Here is a 27,493-nt window from a genome sequence, read left to right as displayed (position 1 = left end):
TACATGCGTATCTGACACACACAGCAGTGTGGTGGTCCTCTGGGAGCCAGTTCATAACTGTGATGCCAGCTGGGAGACTGTAGACAGGTTCCCTTCTGTGGAGCATCTCCCAAACCATGCTCCGCAGAAAATTCGTGGGTATGAAGCACAGAGAGCTTTCCAAGTTCAAATCAGGTTGGGTCTTTATACTGCTGTCCTCAGTTCAAAATGTCTTAAGCTTCTGATGCTCACGATGGCAATAATAATACTCTTAAATAGCAGTTAACCTTTATCAAGGGCTCACTGTGGGCTGGGTGCTACCGCACGGGTCTTACGTGCATTATTTTATTTAATACTCCCAACACCTGAGGCTTATTGAGATGAAAGTAACCTGCCTGAAGTCTGGGCTCTCAGGAAGAGACCGTGGGGAGAAGATGAAGAGGAAGAGAATTAACTACCAATATTCATGCTTGGCTTGAAGCAGCACTTCCTAAACTTTAAAGGGCGCACACATGCCCTGGGAGTCTTGTTAAAAGGCAAATTTTAACTCAGTATATCTTGGGTGGAGCCTGAGGTAGGGCATGTCTAATAGCAGTGGGCTAATGCTGCTGGTCCCAAGACCAGGCTCTGAACAAGGAGGCAGTGGAACACATGTATGTTTTCTCTTGTACCTGGGATGGAATTCATTCACTCATTCATTCATTCATTCATCCATTCATTCATTTGTAGAAGCCATCTAGTAGCAAACACGAGCTTTGCATTTGGAACCAGGTTCCAATCCTAGTTCTGCACTGTTCACTAAATGGGTGTTTTCTCTGAGTCTCAGTTGCCCATCTGTAAAATGGGAATGAAACTCGCATTTTAGAGACTCTTTGTGATTATTAACTGCAATAAATTGTAGCAAAAGTCTGCCCTGGGGCCTAGGGCATGGTGGACATTTCATAATGGTGGTGCTTCAGGAGCTCATTTTACTATTCATGTATTTCCTTCTAACCGAGGTTCCCACATGGTTCCAATAAGTTTATTTACATTAAAATAAATGTATTTATTAAAACAAATTATTTACTATAATATTTATTTACTTACATATTCCCATAAAGATGTCCCAGTGGCTCCAAAGGCCACAGTGATGGGTCCCAGAGGCCCCACCATGAATCGGAGGAACTGGCATAGACGTGTCTTCTGATAATTTCCACAAAAGGTGGAAGAAAATTGTGGAGGAGACAGACACAAGTGATGAGCTGTGGAATTCATTTGGCAAATGACTCCACCAGAAAGGAGTGAGAAATGCGTGTGAGGGGGAGAGAGTGGGAGAGAGCATGGAACTGGGTAAAATGACAACAGATCGCAAGCTGTTAATTATTCAGAGGGAACTAAATATTATGTAGGCAATTACCAACAGGCGTCGGAAAGCCCCACAGGGAAACCTGGTCCTCAGCCGAATTCTGTCTCCCCCTGCAGAAAGGCTGGGGGACAGGTTTTAGCTCGAGGGGCAGGCTCTTCACCCAAGGAGGGGGAGGCAGGGGCCCCTCCGTGTCCAGCGCAGCCAGGACCCAGCGCTGTGCTTTGAAAATCGCTTTACCCACAAGCTCTGGGCCTGGAATACGCAGCCCCCTCCCTGTCTACGCTCCCTCCCCTAAGATGTCATCTTTTGAGACGATTTCATGTGGAAGCATCGCTAAGTAAATTCGCTAAATGCCTATTCATCCCAGTCAGATGGGGATGCAGTGAAGCGGTAAATGTGACAATGGCCCCAGCTCGGGGCCCTGAAAAGCGCTTTCTGGGGCTGCTAAATGGAGCCTCAGCCGCTGACCCTGGGAGGCCTGAGGCTTCGTGAGAGGGGGCCCAGGAGCCCCGGCCCGGCCCCTTCAATCCTGCCACTGAGGCCGCTCAGAGGCCCCTCTTTATTATTCCTGCTGCCAGGGACCCATTCAGAGGTTAACTTGTCCCGGTATTCATCAGGAGGACAATAATGAACTGTCGCAGGGAGTAGAGAGGGGGTTGGTAAACAGGAACTGCTACAGACGCGGAGATGGAACGGGCCTCTATGGTTTGGAAAGAGAGATTGCTTTCATTTCCTTTGCAGGCTGGTTTAGTTTCCACCTCTCCAGCAACTTCAAGAGGCCCTCTGCCCACAGCAACCCGTAACTGGGAGGGAAGCACGCGTGGGCTTTACGTCGCCTGTTTGCGGAGATGCTCCACGTGCGCATGGACACGTGGACTTGGCCTTTTGCCTGTGTCCCTGGGATTCGCCTCTGTGCGCATCCGCAGGACTAAGCTTTCTGCGTGTGTGTCTGGGCGGGTTTACCTTGCTGTATGCACACGGGGTTTTTCTGGCATCTTGCAGCCACTAGAACGGCAGGTTTTGAAGTGGTGTTGATTTCTGTAAATTAGTACGGGATGTCGGCAGTGCTCGTTTCCACTGCAGCCTCTGTTAACTTCTCCGTCCCCCTCCGCTGAAATTATGAGTTGGTCAACAATAGTTGTCCAACCAGAGAGCAGGGGGCTTGGAGTGGCGCCACTGCAGGTGATGCAGGGAACTGAAGGAGGGGGTGAGGGGTGAGGGCGGCCCTGACCGGGTGGTGGGAGGCCCAAAGCAGAGCAGCTCGCATTTATTGTGCACCTACTGTATGCCCTTTAAGTCCACCCAGTTATCCAATCAGTACGTATACCTCCTGTGTGAAGGGCAGCCAGGTGAAGGCCGCCACTCAGGTTGAATGACTTACCGTAGGACACACAGCTGGGTCAGGAGTGGAGCTGGGATCTGTCCCCAGCCCTTTCTGCTTCCAGAGCACAGGCATCGCTTTCTTAGGCACCCGCCTGCCCCCCAGAGTCTAGCCTCCTTTCTCTTCCCAGAGGTGCGCCTTCACCGTTTCTCCCAATTTGAAACAATGGTTAACCCTTTCCTTCTAAGTAAAAATCCCTGAGCCGAGAAGCCAGATGATAAAGGAGCTGTCACTTCAGCACCATTTACCTGTTCGGGTTTATTCAGCGTAAGAGGCAACCGCGTTTCTGGCAGATGGAGACCCCGTGTGACTGCCTTTTAAAGTACCGTCACAGCTGTACGCACAAGCTGATCAGCTGTGACTACACCGCTAGTGCCGAGATTGATGGCGATAAATCTGGGATAACAATGCCGGGAACAGTGTCACCCGTTTGCATCGCACTTCATATTTCTTAAAGTTCTCTCAGTCAGCCTGGGGGTTATGGCTTCATTCATTCATTGACTCATTCATTCCTCAAAACGCATTTGAAGGAGTCAGTTTAAACTCATCTCACCTTGAGTCATCCATTCATCCAACAGACATTAATGTACCTCTTACTATGTGCCAGTGATGAGTGAGTTTCATTAGGTTCTGTCCTCACGGAGCTTACGTCCTAATGTGAGCAAATACAGCTCTTTCAGATGGTGATGAGCTCATGTTGTGAATATAGTGATGTGATGGGGGTGAGGGGAGGCAGGTGCTCCTTTAGGTTGGGCAGCAAAAAAAAAAAAAAAAAAAAAGCCTCTCTGAAGAGGTGATATTTGAAAGGAGACCTGGATGACAAGAGGAGACATGGAAAGATATGGGGTAGAATTTCCCAGGCACGGCAAGTGCAAAGGCCCTGAGGTTACTCTGTATCTGGCATTGAAGTATTCACTGATGCCTTACGGTTTGCCAAGCCCAGTGTTGGGTACTGGAGATTCCAAAACAAATAAGGTACTATGCTTATTCTCAAGGAGTTCACAGCATATGGAGTATGTAAGAGACAAACAGTCCATTTTAGCATACTGTGGTAAGCTCAGTGATGGCGACACATGAAAGAAGATGCCTTACCTACCTGCATGGTGTGAAAGAAGGAGGGGACCTGGTTTCTGTGACAAAGAAAGGAGCCAGGACACAGTCTCCATGATTTCTGGAGGACCCTGACTTTCCTCTCGGTTTGCTTCCACAGGACAAATGACCAGCTGGTGGCATTTCTCTCCCGATACCGAGATATGAATTTCTTGAAGTCACACGGCCGGGACAATGCCAGGTAGTATATCCTCCCCCTACCCTTGTGCAAAAGGGAAATGGAAATCTGAGTGATCATTTGGGAGCTTCCTTCTAGGCTGGTTTGATGCAGCCAGAGAAAAGTTGAGGATGGGAGAGAGGCATGGCATGGATGGGCCTTGGCCTTTTCTTTGTAGCATCTGAAATGGTGTCTCCTACCAGCCAGGGACAGAGATAACAGGGAATGTGTCTCATCATGTCATAGTCCTTTACACCTTTTCCCCCAAGCCCTTTCATGAGTCCATTATCACATTATGGCTGTCCTTCAAGGAAACTAGGGTAGTCATTTTTATACCCAATTTATTGGTAGGAAGACTGAGGCCCATAGTCTAAGTAAATGATGTCCCCAGATCATTCATTCGGTCAGCCAGTCATTCAACAAATATTCACTTAGTGCCAAGCATGTGCCAGGCACCCTTCTAGAGGAGAACAAGACAAAATCCTCACGCTCATGGAATTTACCTTCTAGCAGGAAAGAGTCTCATACCAGCATGGAGTTGAACTCAAGTATCCCGACTCCCAGTGCTGTGCCCTCACCATTGCCTCACTCTTGCTGCCTAAGATGTTGGCAGGGATTTGAGGCACCAGAAGCCCAACCTGGATCTGTTGTGCCTCTCTCACTTAAACTGAGCAAAGCCAAACAGCATCACTACAGTCCCGCTTTGAGCTGAGTCTAAATCTCCGTGGCCAGAGATCAGCTAGAAGGGACACAGTCTTGAGCACCCTCTGTAGGAGAGACCACAGGGTCCGCTCCACCATCTGGACATAAAACACTGCCCAGGATCACTCTGCCATCTTAGAGCCTTTTCCTAGCGTTGCATTCAGAACTTAATCTGGCAGCTCACAGGATACCTTTAGTGTGTTAATGTGTTTTCTTTGGCCTTCGTGCTGGTTTTGTCTTGTTTAATTCAGGTGCTTCATTTGAAAGTTAATAGCCCCATTTAAAAATAGCAATATTTCCCAGGGAAATCCAGATTTCCAGCTCATCTTAAAAGAGCCAAAGGTCCACTAAATCTGTGCTTGAATTTTCTCATGGAAGTTATGATCTGGTCCTTAGATAAAGCCCACGTTCTGCAGGTTGCTGCAGTCCTTGCTGCCCTCTCCCCTACCTCACCCTGTTGGCATTTCAGTTTGCCGGCTCTGCTGTAGGTGTTCTCTACCACTGCCGATGGAAGTGTCATTTTAGCTGTTTCTGTGCTCCCCTTTACCCAGATATCCACAGAAGGGAGGGACAGAAGCAAGCAGCGAGCTCCATTTCCTGAGCTTTCAAGAAGTAACCCCAGAATCCTTGGGTTGTATCATTTTCCTCAATTTGAACTTTGATTGCATCCAGCTGTCTGTTTCTAGATTGGGCCTGTCCTACTGGCAGCCTGCATTCTTTACACTTAAAAGGAGCCCCCAGACTTGAAGGTGCTCTGTAAATTAGCACAGATTAATATAGCGTGTTCTGGCCACTACACTGGAGAGGCCTGGTGGATAAAGAAGAATGGTAGACATATAGTGGACTGTGTTCCTGCTAAGTGCACGTTGCTCTGCTGGGCCCTTTTCACACGGGATGCAACTTTATTCTTACAGCCACTCAATGTAAAAATACGTATTATTATCTCCATTTGTCAGGAGAAGAAAGGGGAGCTTTGGGAGCCCAAATGATTTTCCCAAAGTCACACAGCTGGTAAGTGCTAGAGTTTGAACCCAATTCTCTGGCCCCAAAGCCCATGGAAGCAGGGTAGAGCTGAACAAGATTCCATGGAGGTGGTAAGTTGTCAGAACTAGACCAGATATTGGCATCCCCACCCTTAGGTAGAGAATGGAGATGCTTCTTCACTTCCAAGTAACATAATACATGTTTTGTGCAAAGTCATATCATTAGAAAGGAATCCACTGTAAGTTGATAGACTTGTGTCTGAATTACATCCACCCTGGTATTGTTGTTTCAGCCTGCTCAGTATTTATTCTCTATCTACTATTTCCAGGCCCTGTGCTAGGAACTGGCTACAACACAGAGGTTAAAATCATGAGGTTTTGAGGTCATACCTCCTGGGTTGAAATTCTGATCCACCACGTCCTGTCTGTGTTTCACTGGACTGGTGACTTAACCTCTCTGAGCCGGTTCCCTTATCTGTCCAAAGGAAACATTAATGGACTTATACGCACGAGATTGTTGGAAGGATTAAATGAGATGTTGTATATAAAGCATTTGGCACATCATAAATGCCCTGTGAGGATGATGGTGGTGGTGGTGGTGGTAGTGATGATGTCATTGCCATGATAAACATTGGACCCAAATATTGCAGGTGGGAGAAATAAATAGATGGTGTATAGGCCAGAGTTGTGCCTCTGGGTGTATGAGTACATCTTGTCCAGTTGATGTGCGTCAGCAGTTGACAGGTGGTACCCAAACAGCACAGCAGGATAAAGGGCAGGATAAAGACGCAGGCTAAGGAGTTGTTGCTTGCATCTCCCTCTAAAACCCCAAAACCCAAGGCTCTCTGGACAAAACAGCTCTCAAGTTCCAACACTCATGCATGAGTCCTCAGCTGGGATTCTCTCACTTAGATGAATTCAGGAGATTAATTTAGAATTAATTCAGTAGTAAAATGAGCCATCAACGGTGACTTTCTCCTCTTTGTCAGTTGAGGCCTCACTGAACAAACCTAGACACGCCCATCTTCCCTCATGTCTCCCACGGGTGCAGCCTGGATGGGGCTTCGCTCTGGCTCTGCACTGATGGCATGTTAGGAAGGACCGTTTTTGGTGGGAAGTGACAGAAACTCAGCTCAAACTCGCTTAAAGTGTAAAGGAAGTTATTGGGTGATGCAACTAAAACATTAGTATCTGACTTCAGACATAGCTGAATCAAGCAGTTCAAATGATATCATCAAGCCCAGACTCTGTTAATTCTTTTTTTTTTCTTTTCTGGCTGCTTAATTATTTCTTATTATTTCTGGAGAGGGTTAAAGTAAAATAAACACATCACAACAAATAGCCAAGTAGTTCACTGGCAAGAATCTTTTTTTTAATTAATATATAACCGACATATTATACTAGTTTCAAGTAAGTGATATAACAATTCAATATATGTATATATTGTAAAATGACCACCACAATAAGTCTAGTTAATATCCATCACCACCCATAGTTACAATCTTTTTTCTCGTGATAAGAACTTTTAAGATCATAGCAAATTTCAAATATGTACAACACAGTGTTATTAACTGTAGTCACCGTGCCATACATTACATCCCCAGAACTTACTTATTTTATAACTGAAAGTTTGTACCTTTTGACCACCCTCACCCATTAACTTCTGTTCTCTTTCCCTTTGTGTTGGTTTAATTTTCTGGCTCCAGACGGTGACCCTTCTCAACGTATTAGCCTCATTTTACTGATAAGGTAACTGAGACTCAGAGAGGTGAAGTAACTTGCTTAAGCTCACGCAACTGGGGCAGGGTTAGGACTCAAACCTAAGTGAGTGTGTCCCCAGAGCCCAAGCTCAAATCCCTGCATGATGCAGCCTGTCTGTGTTCTGGTCCTGCTTTCCTCCAATATGCTGGGTGGCTTTGAGGCAGCCACTCTGCTTCTCTGGGCTTCATTTTCTCCCTTTGAAAAACGAAGTGGTTGAATGACATGATCTCCAAATGCCTTCCCATTCTGATGCTTCATGCTTCGGGACCAGACAGTGTGACAGAGGAAGAGAGTTTAAAAGACAGAGAGATGGAGAGGGACAAAAGCAAGCAGTGAGATACCAAATAGGCCACAGGGCGCCTTAGTTTTTTAATTCCACGTGGTTCCTAATAGCAGTTTTGACCTTCCCGTCCCCAACTTCAGCCTTTAGCAGCCAATTTGGACTTCCAGCTCCCGCTGCTAAGAGATGGCATAAAGGCAAACTGGTACTTTAATAGCTGCCAAATTGGTTCTGACTGTTCCTATAATTAAATCAAGGGGAGTGTTGTGTCCACTGTATTTCCTTGCTTTCCTCCAAAAATGAAGTAGCTATAGATATATTGAAAGACATACAGCACAGTTATCAGTTTCCCAGATAACCTCTGCAGGCCTAAAAGAAGTAAGTGTCCTGAAGAAGCAGGTCTTGGCAAACATCCCCAGGAACTCCTGGGTTCTGCTCGGGGAGTATTGGAGAAGTTTCCCAAATCTCGGCAGCCTGATCAAGGCTCAGGGTGTAGGGACAGGCCCCTTACAGGGAGATGGAAAGGGAAAATCATTTCCCTCATTCCCAGCCGGAATAGAGTTTCCTCTGGGAATTTCCCAGCCTTGATTGGTCTAAGTTCTCCAAATAATTCAAGGTCACCAGGGCCCCAGTGCTTAGGCCTGGGCCAGAGTGTGGTGTGGTGGTAAGAGCATGGGCAATGGAGTCCAGACACCTGTGCCAAAATGCCAGCTCTGCCGTATGACAGCCAGGGGACTTTGACAAATGGCTTTGACTCTCCATGTCTTCATGTCCTCTTCTTTATAAGATCCGGACAGTGATGTGGGGATCGTGGAGGACTGAGTATCCTCGCTGACCACAGGAAGTGCCGAGCCAGGCGCTTTCGAGTTGTGTTATCCTCTTTTAAAGAGCACAACTGAGGCTTGCAGAGTTGCTTTAACTTGCCCAGGGTCCCACACAGCTGGCATTGGAGTCTGGTTAGGTCTGACTTTTATCCCCCCATGATTAGTGACTGCATCTGAGAGGACCTGTTGTTTTCAGTTCTTGGAGTGTGTGGATGAAAGAGCAAAGCTCTGCTGATTTTAAGCAGAATCATTTTTAAAGGAGCAAGAGAGGAAAATCAGTCTTCCCCCTACTTTCTAGAGTCACCCTATCCCAAAGTGTGTTCACAATCCACCAGTGATATGTGAGATTATTTTGGGGTGTTCATAAATGGGCATCATGGGAGAGTTAGTATTGATTTTATGTATATCAACTAAAATTTATATAATTAGCCCATCTAATCGATGATTCCATGGACATGATGCTTAGAATAAGACTAAGTTTAAAAGAAAACAGTTGAAGCTATCTAAAGTTGGTTTAGAAAAGAAATATTGAGGAAAGTCTCATACAGACATCATAAAACCTATAGCATAGCAGTTAAGAATCTGGGTCCTGGACCCCCACTGCCAGCGTTCGTATGCTGAGCGCTCACTAGGTGTGTGGCCTTGGGTAAGTTACATCAATCACTTGTGCTTCAGTTTCCTCATCTGTAAAATGGGAATAATGATAATAAAACCAATCTCACAGAATTGCTGCAAGAATTAAATGAGTGGATATGTGAGTAAGCTCTTGCAATAGTTAGTTGCGCAAATTAAGTTGATGATGGTGGTGATGTTGATAGTGGTGATGGTGACAACAGTGGAAAAGCCTTGAAGATGGTACATATACACGTGATTAATGTTTTCCAAACACTTTCTACAACTCTTAGAGAAACAGCTAGCATTTCAAATGTTAGAAGACTAGACCAGAAGGAAGCTAGGAGGGGTCCCAGCCCTCAGGTCAGAAGTGGCATAAACAAGTTTCTTCCTGTTCCCTGGTCTGGGGCCCACCTGCTAGAGGCGGCAGTCCCTCGCTGGGCACCAGAATGGCAGCTAAAGCAGCTTCAGCAGCTTCTTCTCTCTGACATTGAACTAATCTTCAGGCCCAAACCTCTCTTGATGTATAAATAGGCAATTGTTTAACCAAAAGTTGTCAAATCCATCGAGAGCCTGGCCAGGAACCCTCCTCTAAGCAAGTCTGCTTTCAGGAGGCCCTTTGGTGCCAACTTGCTTATCAGGAGAAGAGCTCTCTCCCCATCTGTCTCCTAGTACCATGATTGATGGGAGGAGGTAATTAATATCTCATCTCCAATGGGGAAAGCAGATTGCATTTCCCTCTTGCTTTTCTTAAACCCAACCGGTGAGTTTATCCCTGTTTGCATGTTCACTTTATTTAATCCAGTTATGGGCGCCATGTCAAAATAAAGCTTGGCATCACACAGGCACCCATACAAGGCTGTGTACACAGACGCTCTGTGGGCCTCCGTATGAGTTTTGAGGTCGACTTTCAATCTTTTCTTTTTTCAAAACAATGCATGTCAAAGGTGGACCAAAGGCTAGAAGGACGATATGTGCAGTGTCATCTCTGAGACGTAGAGCATGATTTTTTATTTCTTTCTTTTCTTTCTTTTTGTGTTCCATGCCTTCTATGGAGGAACTGCATTATTATTATTTTTTTTTTCGGTACGCGGGCCTCTCACTGTTGTGGCCTCTCCTGCTGCGGAGCACAGGCTCCAGACGCGCAGGCTCAGCGGCCATGGCTCACGGGCCTAGCCGCTCCGCGGCACGTGGGATCTTCCCGGACCGGGGCACGAACCCGTGTCCCCTGCATCGGCAGGCGGACTCTCAACCACTGTGCCACCAGAGAAGCCCCCTTTACTTTTACAATAAGAACAGAAGGCAGTAGACATTGTTTTTAAATATGTGTGAAATAGGGAAAATCAGTTAGCCCTCAATGGACCTTTAGACTCTTGGAGGTGCAAGCTGATTTGGGCCCATGTGAAGAGCATGGGCCACCAAGCCTGGGCCACCAAGCCTGGGATTCTCAGTTCCAGGATTTGGGCCCCTAACTCTGCATTTCTGCTCAGGCTGGGTTTTTTTCCATTCCTGAATGTCAAAACCAAGTCAGCTCTCTTTGCCCAGGGCATGTGTAATGATAGAGTTTACTGTGTTCCAGAGACTGTCCCAAATACCTTAGAGATATTAATTCTTTCAATTTTCACAACAATCCCATGGTGTAAGTACAGTCATTATCATGCCCATTTTCCAGATAGGGACACTGAGGCTAGAGAGATTAAACAACACACAGCTTGGGAACGGGGAAAGAGACTCGAACCCAGGCAGTCTGGCTCCAGAGTCTACATTCCTAGCCACTGTGCTATACCATTTCCCTAAGTATGTTCATTGTGGAGTTCCCTGCCATGTCCAGGCCACGTGTACTTATGGCTGATACATTCCTTCCACCAATCAGGTCAGAGTCTGCCTCTCCTGTGACTGGTCTCCTCTGGTGTGAGGTAGTGAAGCTGAGCTTCTCCCTGTAGCTTCCACTCCTACCACGTTAGCTTCTTTTCATTCATTTGGGCTCTTGCACACACTATTTCTGTCTCCTGTAAAGCTCTTCCCCAAAATTCTTCAGATGACTGGTTTCTTCTCATGCTTCTTGTCAGTGCCACCTCTTCAGCAGAGTCTTCCCCAATAGTCTCCACTAATTAAGCCCCTGTCTCTTTATTTTGTTATTGCACTCTAAGTTTTCCTGTATAACACTTATCACAAACATCTAATTACATATTCATGTGTTTCATAGCTGTTTATGACTACTTACCTATTTACTAGAGTAGTGTTATAGTCTTGTGGCTAAGAGTGTGGAATCCAGAGCCTGACTGCTAAGGTGTGAATCCCTTCCTTGCCACTAACCAACTGTGTAGCCTTGGGAAAATTAGTTAACCTTTCTGTGTCTTTGTCCCTTCGTTTGGAAAATGAACCCTCATAGGATTGTGGTGAAGATTAAATGAGAGAATATATATTAAGTACAAGGAACAGGACCTAGAAAGTAGCAAGTGCTCAATAAATGGTAAATATTATGGTTTTATTTTTCATCTTAGAAGAGAGAGGATAGGGATGATGTCTGTCTTCTTCACAACCATATCCTAAGCACAGAGACTTGGAGAGTTGCTGAATGAGCAAATACCCCGAGCCCCTTTTCTCTTCCAACTACTGCAGAGTTGGGGCCTGACAGCTGACTCCAGCCCAGCTTGGGAAGGGGCATAACCCACACTGGACATGTGAGAAATGGCCAACAGAGCCCCTGTGGAGCTGCCAAACTAGGAACCCAGTGACCTGAATCCTCACTGACTTGTGCCTTGGAAAGATGGGAGGGTTTTGTAATTTGTGGTTCTCAGACAGAATCAGGGTGCCCGTGTTGCTTGTCACCCTCTACCACCACAGCTATGGGCATTGCTGAACTAAAATAATTGCAGGACATGGGTGCACTGTGAGGGCTTTGGGGCTTCTGTCCTTGGTGCTGAAAAGGCATTCTTCTCAGAGCATAAAGGGTTTCTCCTTAGCTGTGGAGGTGCCCTACACATGCCTGTCTACCAAATCCCAGAACAGAGAAGAGGACAGATAGAAGTTTTAATTTTCTGGCTTGATGAGGGAAAAAGTCAAGTATCTTGGTGAACACTTATTAAGCACTTACTAAGTGCCGAGCACTACGCTAAGCCCTCTCCATATATAATATAATCTCACTTAAACTCTCTGAGGCAGATATTATGACGATCGCCAGTTTCCATGTAAGAAGCTGAGGCATCCATGTTCAGGTCGCCCAAGGTTAGTGGCAAATCCAGGACTTGTACCAAATATTCTGGCTCCAGAGCCCAAAGTTTGGCCCCTGTGTGACATGGCTGTTTTGTGTGAGTCCATTCACATAGCTGGCTGATTCCATACACTGTGTTTTCATGCTTTGTTCCATGACTTTATTTTTAAACTAAAATGCTTAGGTTGTACTTAGGCTAAAGGAGTAATCTGGGTTCAGTGGGAGATCGCTGGAGAGAGAAATAGAAGAAGAGAAAATATTTTTCTAGGCTGTCTGACTTCAGATGACTTTGGATCACACGTCCTTTCTGAGTCTCGGTGTGTTGGGGTTTTTTATCTGTAAAATTAGTTATATTAGCTGATTGCTGAGATTCCTTCTTGCTCAAACATGCTGTAAAATCTGAGGGGCAGTGTTCCTCCTTTCAGAATTCATTACAGGACAAGACAGTTCTGGAATAATTCCACACTTGATGAATATACCGAGATTGTAGCCAGGGAATTAACTGAATTGAGAGGCTTCTTCATTGTCTGCCCTTTCTGAGGCCATTTCCAAAGGCTACAGATACTTTCTTAACTGACCTCTTCTCCCATGGGGGAGATTCAGGACCCCTTGCCATCCTGCATCTGATTTCCTTTGATGCCCAACTGAGTAGATTTGGTCCTTGTGACATCCTAGTCGAAGCATATTTAGCTCTGACTTTGTCCCATATCGTGGCAGTAGAGAAAAATCTCAGGGAGGCAAACCATCCCTGAGAGCCCAGGAGGTAAAACCAAATGCAGACGATACCATGTTTGCCCTTAAGTAACCTATTCTGAAGACAGAAGCCCTTGTGAGGACTGGCTGAAAGCCTCTTCCAACTGGCAATGAGCCATTTTCTCTTAGTTCACTCATTTCTGGGCATTGTCTTTTTGAGGAAATAGAAGTTCTCAGATCCTTCATTTGGGTCCTTTTGGACGGACCCTGGTGAATTGAGATGAAGAATGACAGAGTAGTTAAGCATTTGCATTGGATTCATCCAGACCTGGATTCAAGTCTAGGCCTGTTAGCTGTGTGACTTTGGAGAAATTACTTAACCTTCCTGTGATTCAGTTCCTTTGTCTGTCGAACGTGTGTTAGAAAAATCCGATACCTGGCTAACTAATGGCAGCTACTTCCTGATTGCCTGACAGGCGTGGCTGTTACTGTTCCCTTTATTCATTCACTCAACAAATATTTATTGGGCACTGGCTGTATGTAGGCACTGTAGTAGAATACAGAGGTGATCAAAATCTCTGCCCTCTTGGGGCTTACATCCAGTAGTAGAAATAGGCAATAAACTAAATAAATATTTAGTTTGTATATTATATTAGAAAATGAAAAGTGCTATGGAGAAAAATAAAACACCCAAGGAGGATTGGGGAGGGATGGTGTCTCTATGAAAAAAAGAACTGATGGTTGGGTCAGCCCATTGCTTGGGTGAGGAGTGCTTCCTTTGCAAGGACCTTTGTAAACAATCACCCATCACAGGTCTGCAGCTGATTTGGGAACTTGTTAGGACAGGTGTCATGGAGCTCACCCTACAGGTGAGGAAACTGGCATTCAGAGAAGCTAAGCCAGCCCCACTTCTCAGTGAAAGCAGAGACAGCATTGGTACCAGATCCTCTTCATGTCTGCTCTTCTATGGTATCACCTGTTGAGCCCAGTTCTACCAGGTAACCAGGTCAACTGGAAACAAAACTGAAGGGAGGGCAGCATCATTGGTCACCTTCTGTGAATTGGGCCCATTGCTGCAAATCTTCCCTCCATCCCTCAGGTGAGAGAGCCGTGCACCTTTTCCCGGTGAGCCAGCATTGATGACAACGCTCACCCAGGTGTTCACAAACTTACTATGGTTTCCGACCTTTACCTTTTCAAGTTATAGTAAATCCACAGGGAAGAATAAAAAGGAAATCACTGCTGAAACAGCTGATTCTTTTCGCCTGCTAGATACCCAGACTCTGGGCGTCTGCCACCTCATCTGAGTCCAGACCTAAGTTCCTGGTAGCCCCTTTCTGATACCTAGGCAATCTGTGGTCTCTGTTTACTCATAATTAACCAAAGCATGTGTTTGCAGCTTATCAGTTTTTGAAGGCAGTAAATAACAGCGGCCAATCTCCCAACCCCGTGAATATTTCATTTTGGAGATTACTGCATAAATATTGTATTTGGATATTGCGGTCCGGGACATCACATTAAAATTGCAAGATGATGCTGTTATCCCATCTAATGGAACATGAAATTAAAAAGCTGCTCCACGGAAAGAAAAATTTTGCAAGTCGTCCCACCTGTATTTCTTCTCTCTCTCTCTCTTATTCTCAGTTGGTCTTGATTACCATGTAAGTTTTGATATAGAGTATGTAAAATTTAAAGTTTTAAACACAGTTAAGTGTGCCCACTGGACATTATCATATAATTGGCACCAGCCAGAGTCGAGGTAGGATCTTATTTCCTCAGACTCAGCGGCTTCCTTCAGTGGGTCCGTTAGAGCCAAGTTTGGTGTCAGTGAGTGCTATGGTGAGTGTATTGAAAACCCTTCACCAGGTCGCTCCCCAGAGAGAACATGGCTTTGCTAACGAACTTGGATTTTGCACTAGGAAAGGTGTGTTAGGAAAAGAACAGGGCCAGGGACGCTGGACACGTGGGTCTTCTGGTCGGCTTCTGCCCTTGTTTGTATCCTCAGAAAAGTTGTCAGCCTTCTCTGGGCTCCCGTGCATCCGTCTAATGCTTGCCTCACACCTCTTGCTGAGCATAACAGAGGGACTTAGAGAACGTCACAACTGGAAAGTACCCTAGAGATTACCTAACCCAGCGTTATTGTGACTGGTAGTCTGTGGGCTGGATTCAGCCTAGGGATATGTCTTATTTAGCCAGAAATGCTTTTTTTAAGGGATTTGAGTGCTTTTCAGAAAATGCAGTCTCTACGTCTTTGCTAACTCCACCTACCCTGTTATCTTATACTAAGCCCCCCTCACAAACTTATATTGTTTGTCTGACCCCTGTAGACATTTAATTTTATAACCTAGACCTAGCCCAACTTTGTCAGTTTCCCATGGGGGAAACTGACTCAAGGTCATCATTTTCCAAATTCACCCAGCTGGTTACTGGTAGAGCCACACTGCAATGTAGATGAAAAGCGCATTTTAGCAGAATTAAGTCCGTTCACCACCAGCATCATTGTTGTCACCATTTTTATTACACTAGCATCAGTTTGGTTAAGAATTAAATATATTACACCATCGTGCTCAGTGAGTGACCAATGTCAAGAAGCAGGTCCTCTATTTATGCAGAAGAAAGCGCTAGGGATGTGGGTTTATTAGTGAGGTTTCAGGCAGCTCCCTTTGGTGGATTTGTGGGAGGCCCAATGGGAGAGATTCTTTGTAGAATTCAGCATGACCAACAGGGTGGGACTGTCTTCAGCTTCTATGCCCTGACGTCTGGTCATCACCATAGACCTTTCCTGAGCAGTTGCCTTGCACTCTTCCAGGACCTATATGGTAGGCAGAAAGGAGGAAGCCAAGATCAGTTCTAGTGAGCACAGCATCTACCTCGGAGGAGACAGGTAACTCTGATGTGAAGACAGAGATGAAGTCTGCCATGGAGGGACAAAGACCTCTAGACACACAATGGGGGATGCAGCCTGCTCTAGTGGAAGAGGTGGCATTAATGTGCCACAGCCATGGCTACCTGCCCTACGTGGAGCCTAAGAACATTTGCATTCATCACGGTAATGGTAAAGGTGAAACCATTCAGGAATGTATTAGTCAGGACTTTTTCAATTGCAAGTCACGGAATCCCATCTTAAAATGCCTTACGCACTTTACTGACAAGTCTGGGGGTGAATCAGGTATAGCAAGATCCAGGGTCTCAAGCAAAGTCATCAAGGCCTTGTCTGTCTGTCTCTCCCCCTCCCTTACTTCCTCCCTCCCTCCCTCCCATTCTCCGTCTCTCTTTTTTTTTGTCTTCTCTTCTATGTTACCTTCATGATCAGACAACCTCAATACTCATGGTGACAAGATGGCTGTCAGCAGCCCTCAGCTTGCATTCTTCCAGAAAAAAATCCCCTAGAAAAGCCCTCCTTCCTAGTATTTCCAGCAAAACTCCAGAACCTAGTCTCAGACTCAGCTTGAGGTGCTTGCGCGTCCATGAAGCAATTATGGCAGCCAAGCAGGTGGAATACTCTGATTGACCAGGCTGAGTCGTGTTCCCACCCCTGGTGCTGGGGGTGAGGCAAGCCAAGTGAACTGAGAGTTGAGGGTGAGCAAGTGTCCAAAATAAAGTCAAGGTGTGGTTCCCAGACAATGGATGCTGGGCAGACAGAAACAAGGGAATGAAGCCCCGTTATTTGCTACCATGTGGAGGAACCCTGAAAACACGAAGCTAAGTGGAAGAGACTACAACTTGTGTGATTCTCTCTATAAGAAATATGCAGAATAGGTAAATCCATAGATGGATTGCCAGGGACTGGAGGGAAGGGGGAATGGGATGGGGGTCTCCTTTGGGGGTGACAGAATATTCTGAAACTAGAGATGACGATTGCACAACATCGTGAATGAACGAATGCCATTGAATTGTAGGCTTTAAAATGGTTGATTTTATGTTGCATGAGCTGGAGGGGCAGCAAGATCCCTGGGTGGGGAGACCTGTAGACTATAAACTCCCAACGAGATAACCAGCTCCTGAGGAGGAGGGACCATCCTCACTTCTCCTTGCCTCAAGGCCAGCACATGCCTGGCACATAGTAGGTGCGAAGTTAATGCTAACTGCAAATGAACTGAGAGTTTTGGCCAGAGAGCTTGGCTCTAGTTCTGTCTACCCTCCCAACACACCCACCTCACCAGCTCTTTGACCTTTGATTTCTGCATCTACAAATTAGGAAATGCCAATTCCACCCTGCCTGGCTTGCAGAATCCCGAGAGAGAGAGAGAGAGAGAGAGAGAGAGAGAGTGTGTGTGTGTGTGTGTCCGTGTCCCCTAGAGCAGGAGTTATTAATCTGAGGTTCATGGATAGAATTCAGGGGTCTGTGACTTTGAATAGGAAGAAAATGATCTTAATTTTCACTAAACTCTAACTGAAATCTAGCTAAATGTAGGCAAAATGTAGGGTAACAAACCACCACAGTATTAGCAGTTACTGTTAGGAATCACATTTTTTTTTTTTTTGGCCATGCCACGTGACATATTGGATCTTAGTTCCCTAACCAGGGATCGAACAATGCCCCCTGCATTGGAAGCACGGAGTCTTAACCACTGAACCGCCAGGAAAGGCCCAGGAATCACATATTTTCAAATCGCATTATAATTGATGCATCCACTTCTAAATGTCATATATGCTCACCTCTTCTTCAAAATTACAGTAGATTTTAGACCTACTATAAGACCTTGTGATTAAATGTGTTAAAAAGGAAACACATGTAATTATCATAAATGTGGTGTTTTAAAAAATATTTTGTAATACTCATTTTAATGTGTGAATCAAGAATCATGTGAATTACTATATCATCACTTTGGTGTTTTTGAAAATATTTTGTAACCCTGTGTATTTTTGTTGTATGCATTTAAAAGCATTATTCTGCAATGGGATAAATTGGGAATATGGGATTAACAGATACACACTGCTATGTGTAAAACAGATGAACAACAAGGATTTACTGTATAGCACAGGGAACTATATTCAATATCCTGTAATAAGCTATAAAGGAAAAGAATCTGAAATATATATATGTGTGTATATATATATATATGTGTGTGTGTGTGTGTGTGTGTGTGTGTGTATATATATGAGAATCACTTTGCTGTACACCTGAAACTAACACTATATTGTAAATCAACTATACTTAATTTACTAATTAATTTTTAAAAATAAATTAAAAAAATAAAAGCATTATTCTGAGATGAGGGTCCATAGGCTGTATTCACCAAACTGCCAAGGCACCCATGGCATGAAAAGGTGATTTCAGGAGTTCTCCAAAGAGGAAGCAGATGTAGCGGATGATCACTGCCATCTAATTGTGCTGGGTGGGCAAGTCTCCTAAGCTCTCTGAGCTGTGTCCTCATCTGTGAAATGGGCATAATAATAGTACCTACCTCATAGGGTTATAGACACCAGCCTCACTTGTGAAGATCAAGTGAAAAACTACACACAGAGCCCCTAGCGCTGTACCTAGCACACAGTAAGTACTCAATAAATGCCTTTATTGCCGAGACTGTGCCATTTCATTTGGACTCTAGGTGGCGGCGCTCTTTCAGGGCTAAGCACTACTTTGTCTTGCCCAGGTTCATCCGGAAACAGGGCCTGGACCGGCTCTTTCTGGAGTGTGATGCCCACATGTGGCGCCTGGGGGACCGGCGGATCCCAGAGGGCATTGCCGTGGATGGCGGCTCAGATTGGTTCCTGCTAAACCGGAAGTTTGTTGAGTATGTGACGTTCTCCACAGACGATCTGGTGACCAAAATGAAGCAATTCTACTCCTACACCCTGCTTCCTGCAGAGGTGAGTATCCAGGAAAAAATCCCTGAGAAAGGCAGGGGTTGGCTCTAGCCTTTGGAGCAAAGTGGGTGCTGAATTTTTGCTGAATTTTTGGCAAAGCCGCGCAGGGTTCAATACGTTGTCCTCCAAACATCCAGAGGAAGATGGGGAACTGTTTTGGCTACCAGGGACCTTTCTGTCACAGCAGGGCCCCTGGTCCCCTCCAGTCTACATAGAGGTTGTTATGGAGTAGATGCACAGTGCTGCCACCAGCAATCTAGACAACATCTTTAAAGATGTAAAAGTAAAAAAGGCAGTTCTTCCTCAAGACACTTGGCTCCCATTGGTCGTAAAACCATCACCATATACTGATTTTGTTAGAACAAGACACTTTATTGCCATTTTTCAGAAAACTGTTATTTATATAAATACAAAGCTCTCATACCTACAATAGCAATGGTGCCCCCTAGAATTGTGCAGTGTGTAACCTGCACAACTGTATATGCTGGCTTTTTCAGGAAACACCCACATCAACTTTTCACAGATCCTCCACATTTACCAATCCTGTAATAACTTTTCAACACCAAGAATTCCTTTTCTAATTTTGAATAGTATTCTATCATTCCCTGACAGACAGTAGTTTTGGCCTCATCAGTCACACCAGAAATTCCAGTGATTCCAAAGCCAGGGCTCCTGTTGGGTTTGCACTAGCCCCCTGCATTGACAGTCACTGTGTCCAAATGCTTGGGACTCGGCATTTCCTGTCGGCTTTTGGAAGTATTTGAAAAGCTCTGGGAAGTCTGTCACCACTTTTCAGACCTCAGGATGGGAAACTGTCTTAGTTCAGGGTGCTAAAACAAAATACAATAAAATGGATGTACTTATTATAGTTTTGGAGGCTAGAAGTCCTTGATCAGGGTGCCAGCATGGTCAGGTGAGATCCCTCTTCTGGGTTGCAGGCTGACTACTGACAGTCCTTGCTGTGTCCTCACATGACAGAAGGGGTGAGGGTCCCCTTTATAAGGGCACTAATCCCATTCATGAGGACCCCACCCTCATGATTTAATCACCTCCCAAAGGCACCACCTCCTCACACTGTCACATTGGGGGTTAGGATTTCAAACTATGAATTTTGGGGGGACACAAACATTCAGTCCATTTCAGAAGTCCTATTGTGTAAGATTGCAGGGTATTCTGAAACAGCCCCAGCCCCGTCTGGAAACGGGTAGGGACTCAGTGCTGAAGTGTTGCCCCTGACATGCCAGCGGCCTTCTTTTCAGACCTGAACTGAGAGATTCTAGATTAGCTCCCTGACCTCCAGTTCACTTTCACCCTAATTTCCAACTTCAGAAAATTCCAGAGCTGGTTCTGTTTCTGTTGAGCCTGCAACACCTCCCATGAATGGTCCACCATTCCTGGCTGTGCCCCATCTCTGGACCACTCAGATTGTGTGTTTCTAGGCCAGACAAGACAGTGCAACTCATTTGATGGTTTCCACATCCCTCACCGACATCTGGGGCAAGGCCAAGCTCTGAGTAAGGATGACTGCCCACTTCAATCCTGAGGGATGATGGGCTTGTCGTCACTGGGCCAGGTTTTGCTATTCTGCACACATGTTAAGTAATCAGCTTTTAATCCTATTTCAGCAAAAATCACCTTTTCCATCAAGTCTGATAACCTCCTCATCCATTGTCTTCCAGGGAATTTCTGTATCATTACAAAAGGACACAGGGCAATGGATAATTGGGTACTTTCCCCCACTGCTTGATGGAGAATATGTGCCTCTCTGGGCTTGTAGACAATTCAAGCTTAAAATGCAGGTTCACAGGCATGTCATTTAACATCATAAGAAGGGCAGCTGGGGTGTGGATAGAGCCTCATTTTGTCCACTCACCCATTGAGAAGAGACTGTTTGGGGCTTTGGCTGTTTAATCAAGGTGCCCGTCCCAATGCTGGTTCTCTCTGTCCCAACCATCCCCCACTTCCCAACGCACACAGGCACTGTACACTCCAGCATCCCTGTTAGATCCCACCTCCTCCATCCCAGCCTTTCTGTCCTGCCCTTCTCCCAGACCACCTCCAGGGGACCAGTTTAGAAGAAATCTGAAGGCTGTGCCATGAATTTGTAACAGGAAGACACGTGTTCCCCAACAGCTTTCCCTAGGAAGCAGAGAGCAGGGGAGAACGTATCTGCCTGGTATCTGAGGTTGTTATAAAACAGTTGTCCAAATAGAAGTCTCTCTCTCTCTCTCTCTCTCTCTCTCTCTCTCTCTCACACACACACACACACACACACACACACACACACACCCCGTCTCTCTCTCTTTCAGTAGCTCCAACTATGTGTCTCTCCTCTGGTCTCTCTTTTCACTCTCAACATTGCCTCTTTCTCAGATTCCTAGGAGAGGTTGACCAAGCCTCAGGAATGGGGGAGATTACGGCACCTGGTTCAGCACCACGGACAGTGGGAAGCCCAATGGACCCCCACCTCCTCCCCTCCCAGTGTTGTAGTCGCTACTCCAGTGACTAGGGCAGGAGGGCATCCGTGATTCTGGCCGCCCTCTCCCAGGAGTGAAATTCCAGAGCTTCAGTCTTTGTTTTCAAGATATCTCAGACCTGAGTCTCTTTGGTTTCAGGTCTAACTATTTACAAAATCAAGAGCCCTTTTGGCCCAGGGTTTTCTAGAAACTTGTCCCAGTGTTTTTCTCTGGTCCCAATGTGTTGACATACCCTAAGGGAATTTCTCTCTCTGCTGAGCGGACAGAGGATGTCCTGGGTGATAAGAGATGTCTTGGAATCAGTTTCTAGGCTGCTGGGGAGAGACATCTTAGAGAAACACTCGGAGCAGTAACTTCTAAGCAGCATTAAGCCACCCTGGACAAAACCTCCAGGGTACCCTTGGTTGGCCTGGACTGGCACTGACTCCATTTGCAGAGAGAACAGCTGAGTCTCCAGGAGAGTCCCTTCACTGCCAGGTGGCCCTCGGGAAGGACCCCTCACCCCAGCCCACTCGAGGAAGGCTGGACGAGGTCTCAGGTTGGCCCCTCTCTGCCCCGCAGTCCTTCTTCCACACGGTCCTGGAGAACAGTCCCCACTGCGACACCATGGTGGACAACAACCTGCGCATCACCAACTGGAACCGCAAGCTGGGCTGCAAGTGCCAGTACAAGCACATCGTGGACTGGTGCGGCTGCTCCCCCAACGACTTCAAGCCGCAGGACTTTCACCGCTTCCAGGTGAGCCGCGCCTTCCAGCCAGCGTCTGCAGGCATCCAAGGCAGCCCTGCAGGTCACTGGATCCTGCACTTTCCAACCCTGGTTCTTTTTTTTTCTTTTTTTTGGCGGTACATGGGCCTCTCACTGCCGTGGCCTCTCCCGTTGCGGAGCACAGGCTCCGGACACGCAGGCTCAGCGGCCGTGGCTCACGGGCCCAGCCGCTCCGCGGTATGTGGGATCTTCCCGGACCAGGGCACGAACCCACATCCCCTGCATCGGTAGGCGGACTCTCAACCACTGCGCCACCAGGGAAGCCCCCCCAACCCTGGTTCTTGATGATAATCATAACAACGTCAACAGTAGCCAACGTTTATTGATCACTAACACCATGCAAGGGATGTTCTAACCACTTTCCCTGTATTGACCCATTAACCCCACAACAGCCTTAGAAGATACATACATACATACATAATTAGTCCATTTTAGAGATAGGGAAACTGAGGCAGAGAAAGTTCTGTTAACTTTATGCAAGGTCACATAGCCCAATATATCTGTTTCCAAAGGCCATACTTGTATCCATTTCTCTATACTGCCTTTCAATCAGAATCTCCTGAAATATTTGTTAAAAATATATTTCTGGGGGCTTCCCTGGTGGCGCAGTGGTTGAGAGTCTACCTGCCGATGCAGGGGACACGGATTCGTGCCCCGGTCCGGGAAGATCCCACATGCCGCAGGGCAGCTGGACCCGTGAGCCATGGCCACTGAGCCTGCGCGTCCGGAGCCTGTGCTCCACAATGGGAGAGGCCACAACAGTGAGAGGCCCGCATACCGCCAAAAAAAAAAAAAAATATATATATATATATATATATATATATATATATATATATATTGCCGGGTACAAACTTGATTAGAGGGCAGAATTTCTCAACCTCAGCACTCTTGACATTGTGGCTGGATAATTCTATGTTGGGGTGAGGGGGCTGTAGGATGTTTAGCAGCTTCCCTGGCCTCTACCCACTAGGTGCCAGGAGCACCTCCCCATGTTGTGATAACCAGGGACGTCCCCAGATGCTGCCTCATGTCCCCTGTGGGGATCCAGTAGCACCCTGCAGTTATGACAACCAGGAATGTCTTCAGACATCGCCAGCTGTCCACTGGTGGCAAACTCATCCCCATTTGAGAGCTTTTGATCTCCAGTGTGGTCCAGGAATTTTTATTTTTAATATATTACACTTTGAGAAATTCTGATGAGCAGACAAGTTTGTAAAACACCGCGCTCTGTGAACTTTAAAGGAGGAACAAGAAGAAATGTTATTGCCTTCACAGGTATCTCTGCAAGGCCCATCGATTCATAGTTCTGGGGAGAGCAGAGACAGGAGGGTGGCCAGTGCCCCATCTGCTTCCCGTGAGCACCAAGGGTGCCTTGGACCCCAGACCTATTCAGGATGGCAACCTCTTTCCACCCCGTGCGAGCATACCTCCCACTCCCTTTAGGCCAGTACCCTGAGTTCTTCCTCCTCTCCGCCTCACCATGCCCAGCCTCAACTGCCCAGAGCACAAACAGAAGGCTACAAAGTGGTTAAACAAGTCACTTTGAGGTCACTAGAGCCACCACATGGAGATGATGTGCTGCTTCCCAAACCACAAACGTTGGGGAGGGATTGGGGGGGACAACAATGCCAGGCTGGTAACCCAGTCCAAGGTGCCCCTGCTGCCTTTCTCTGGTACATAACGGAAATGTCCAGGGAGGACACGGACTGCCCCGTGAAGCTTCCACCCTCGTAGCCTGGTTCCTCGGAGTGTGGTCCACAGACCAGCAGCAGCAGCATCACTAGGGAACTTGTTGGAAATGCAGAATCTCTGCTGCTCCTGACCTGCTGAGTCAGAATCTGCATCGTAACGAGACCCCCAAGCACCTAGGAGGCTATTCTGTTTGAGAAGCGCGGGGTACGGGTCTGTTCTATCCCAGACTGTGTGCCTGGTCCTCTGTGGGCGTTGGCTTCACCCGGTAGAAATCATCTCCATTGTGCAGGTGGGGAGACCAAGGCACAGAGGCAGGGACTTGCTTGTCCATGGACATGCAGCTTGTGGAGTGGTAGGGTGGGAGGTCCCACACAGGTGTTTCCAGTTCCAGACCTGAGCTTTTTCCACCAGACCCCGCTGCCAGCCTGGTCTCATGCCTGGTCGGGTGCAGAATACACAGCAGGTTTCATGCCATCATTCTTATTCCCTCAAGGTTCCTACCGAACATCTTTCGCCTGCGCAAGCAGTTACTGCAATAAGTATTCTTTAGGTCCATTTTGGTGGCAGATTGAGAGCTACCCGGGGGCCTCCTCAAACCCATGTTAATTGAGGCATGAACCTGGGTGACATTTTAGTTCCATTGTCCGTGCAGAAAGGATCTGCTGAGCAGAAAGAGGGTGGCGAGGGGAATATTTGACCTATTCAAAAGAGAAAATAGAGAAGAATTCCCACTTTCGTAGAGGACCAGTCATCACCCTCATTGCAAAGGACCTTCATCATTTAGAGCAAGAAGCCGGGTGATTCTTGGGTGCACTGCCCCTCTGGGGCCACTCCTGGGCGCCGGCACTTGTATTCCAGTCCCAGCATCCTGGGGACATCGTGGTCTCTGATAAAGATGAGCTGACATAGAGACTGAGTTACATGCTCACAGCTCTTTAATTCGCAGTAAACAAAGATCAAGAATATCCCCCAACATCTAGACTCAAGAAACTGCTGCCTGCGTGGAAGTCTTGAGCTCTTGTTGAAAGAGCTCCGAGGAGGAGAACTGTAAATATAGAAATGTGCCCTTTAGGAGCTCCAGCTATGATCAGAGAATCTCGGGAGGAGAAAGGAGGCTGCCCTGCCACTGAGTCTGGTTCTCTGCCTCCGGAAAATGAAGACTTGGAAGCCCCTGGTAGCAGGCTTAAGGGTGTAGTGATAATAGTCACATACTCGTAGCTGCTAACACCGTGTGCCAGACTCTATGCTAAGTACCCATATTATTATACCCATTTTAAGGATGGGGAAACTGAGGCCCTGGATGACTTGCCCAAAGACATACACAGCTTGAAAGATGCAGAATGAGGATTTGAACCTACATGGTCTGGCTCTTTTCAGTGCTGCTATAAGGGAACTGACCTGACCCCTTCACCACAGAGAAGGGGGTGTGGTTCCCAAGGGTCATGAAGCAGAGAGCAGATGGGATGTTCCAAATACTAACAAGGGTTTTTGTTATTGAGGCTTCGAGTTCCCCCAACTAGCAGTGTGATCCTAGGATGATGCAGAAGAAAGAGCTTGGGTTTTAGAGTCATCGGATCTGGGTTCAAACCTTACAACTGTGTGAGTTTGTACATGTCACTTGCCCTCTCCAAGCTCAGTTTCCTCATCTGTAAAATGGGAATCGTAACGCCTGCTTTGCAGAGTTACGAGGATTAGAGATGGGAGGATTAGAGGTAATGACAAAATGCAGTGCGCTGTATATAGCACGTGCTCAGGAGTTTTTATTGACATTATTGTTGCTATTAATCCACTGCAGTGAGAACAATGCTAGACCCAAATTAAGGTCAATAATTACACTAGATCAGAGGCTCCTCAAGGGAGCGGTCTGTGCTTTAATTGTTTCCGTAGCCCTAGACCAGAGGTCAGCAAACTACAGCCCCTGGGCTAAATCCAGCCCACTACCTGTATTTGTAAATGACGCGCTTTTGGAGCACAGCCGCACCGCATGCCCGTTCACTTACCTGTTTGCGGCTGCTTTCACACTATGACAGCAGACTTGAGTAATTGCAAAGCTGGAAATACTTACTGTCTGGCCTTTTGCTGAAAAGGTTTATTGATCTCTGCCCCAGACCATAGTTTTAGACCTGGTAGATAATAAGGGCTCAGTATTTTATTTCTCTAACCCTTGATGCTGTATCTGAATCCTGGCTCTGCCATTACCTTGCTGTGTGACCTTAGTTAAGTAAGTCCCTTTCTTCTCTGGGACTCAGCCTCCTTGAAAATTTGGTTTACATAAATGGTTCTCAAACACTGCAGCATAATCACCCGGGAGGCTTTTTTTGGATACGGATTCCTAAACCTCATCTTCAGAGATGTTGGTTCAGTAGGTCGGCGGGAAGGACTCCGCAGTCTCCACAGGTGGCTCTGATGTGCAGCCAGGTCAGGTGTCCTTCGCATTATCCTCAAACCCTAGTGAGCAAATGAACCACCTTCAGAGCCTGTGAAGAATACAGATTTCTAAGCCCCACTCCTGAAGATTCCGATCAGTAAATCCAGGGTGTTCCTTGTGAGTCTGTAAGTCAGTTACAATGCCCAGGAGGCAATAGGGAATGGTAGGGACTGTGGTGAGCCAAAAACCCCATGCCCATCTAAAGGGACAGGTGCTATTCAGCTTTAACTACTTAAAGGAATGTAGGAACATGGGGCCAGATCATTTCTGTTCAGAGGGAAACCAAAAGTTGCTTCTGTAAACTCTTCTACCTTTTAAATGTTGTCAGCTAATTCAATTTTAAAACATTCTTCTGGACAACTAAAATATATCCGTAAGAGGTATTAGACCTCCAGCTAAATGATTTCTGAGATCCATCCCAGCTATAAACATCTAGGATATAATTTATTTCACAGATATTTAAGTGATGCTTACTACATGTCCATCATTGCTTTAAATGCTTTACAAATGTTAACTCATTCAATCCTAACACCCTTTTTACAGATAAGGAAACTGAGAACAGAGAGGGCAGTAAGTGTCAGAGCTGGGATGTGGATCCAGGCAGGCTGGCTGCAGAGTCCGGCTCCTAAATACCCACCTACCCTCATCCCCACTTGCTGACATTGTTCTTTTGATTTCATGAGCGCAGCAGACAGCCCGGCCCACCTTCTTTGCCCGCAAGTTCGAAGCTGTGGTGAATCAGGAAATCATTGGGCAGCTGGACTATTACCTGTATGGGAACTACCCCGCGGGCACCCCGGGCCTCCGCGCGTACTGGGAGAATGTCTACGATGAGCCTGACGGCATCCACAGCCTGAACGACGTGACACTGACCTTGTATCATTCCTTCTCCCGCCTGGGCCTCCGCCGGGCAGAGCTGTTGCTGCACGACGCCGGGGAGAACAGCTGCAGGTGAGCCAGGGAGCAGGGGGACCAGGGATGAGGGAACGTCCTCCTCTGTAGGGGCTGCGGCTCCACCCAAGCTTCTCCCTAAAATCATCCACGCAGACATCCCAGCGTTCAGAGCATTTCCTGTCTAAGCCTTCGTCACCCTTTTACCTTCTCAGGATAGCAGATCTAATGTTTACCTAATTATTTCCTTTCTGTGGACTCATTCTTTGTGCTAAATATATGTATTTTAGAAGGAAGCTTTATGTCACCGTATTAGGTAGTTATTTTTGTTCCACATGGGAAGTAATCATGAAAATACAGAACTTTTTTTTTTACTTTTTATTAT

At 46.5% G+C, this 27,493-nt stretch overlaps 1 protein-coding gene across 5 annotated transcripts in view; it reads left to right on the top strand.

Annotated features, from left to right (window-relative positions):
• XYLT1 (xylosyltransferase 1) overlaps positions 1-27,493 on the top strand; it is a 302,171-nt gene that overhangs the window by 249,417 nt on the left and 25,261 nt on the right. For 4 of the 5 annotated variants that reach the window (XM_089896096.1, XM_022552190.3, XM_089896098.1 and 1 more), the window contains 4 exons: positions 3,916-3,996; positions 18,639-18,855; positions 21,891-22,067; positions 26,906-27,168. In XM_089896096.1, the coding sequence (XP_089752222.1) occupies positions 3,916-3,996; positions 18,639-18,855; positions 21,891-22,067; positions 26,906-27,168 (738 nt within the window). The remainder of the gene's footprint in view (positions 1-3,915; positions 3,997-18,638; positions 18,856-21,890; positions 22,068-26,905; positions 27,169-27,493) is intronic. The other variant, XM_089896097.1, reaches the window with a different exon arrangement.

The sequence above is a fragment of the Delphinapterus leucas genome, chromosome 15 (genome assembly GCF_059928025.1).
Source record: "Delphinapterus leucas isolate spDelLeu-1000000601 "Yukka" chromosome 15, BTC_Dleu_Yukka2, whole genome shotgun sequence".
In the NCBI taxonomy this organism is placed as follows: Eukaryota; Metazoa; Chordata; class Mammalia; order Artiodactyla; family Monodontidae; genus Delphinapterus; species Delphinapterus leucas.
The sequence above is the reverse complement of the archived record's forward strand: the minus strand, read 5'-3'. Positions and strand labels throughout refer to the sequence as shown.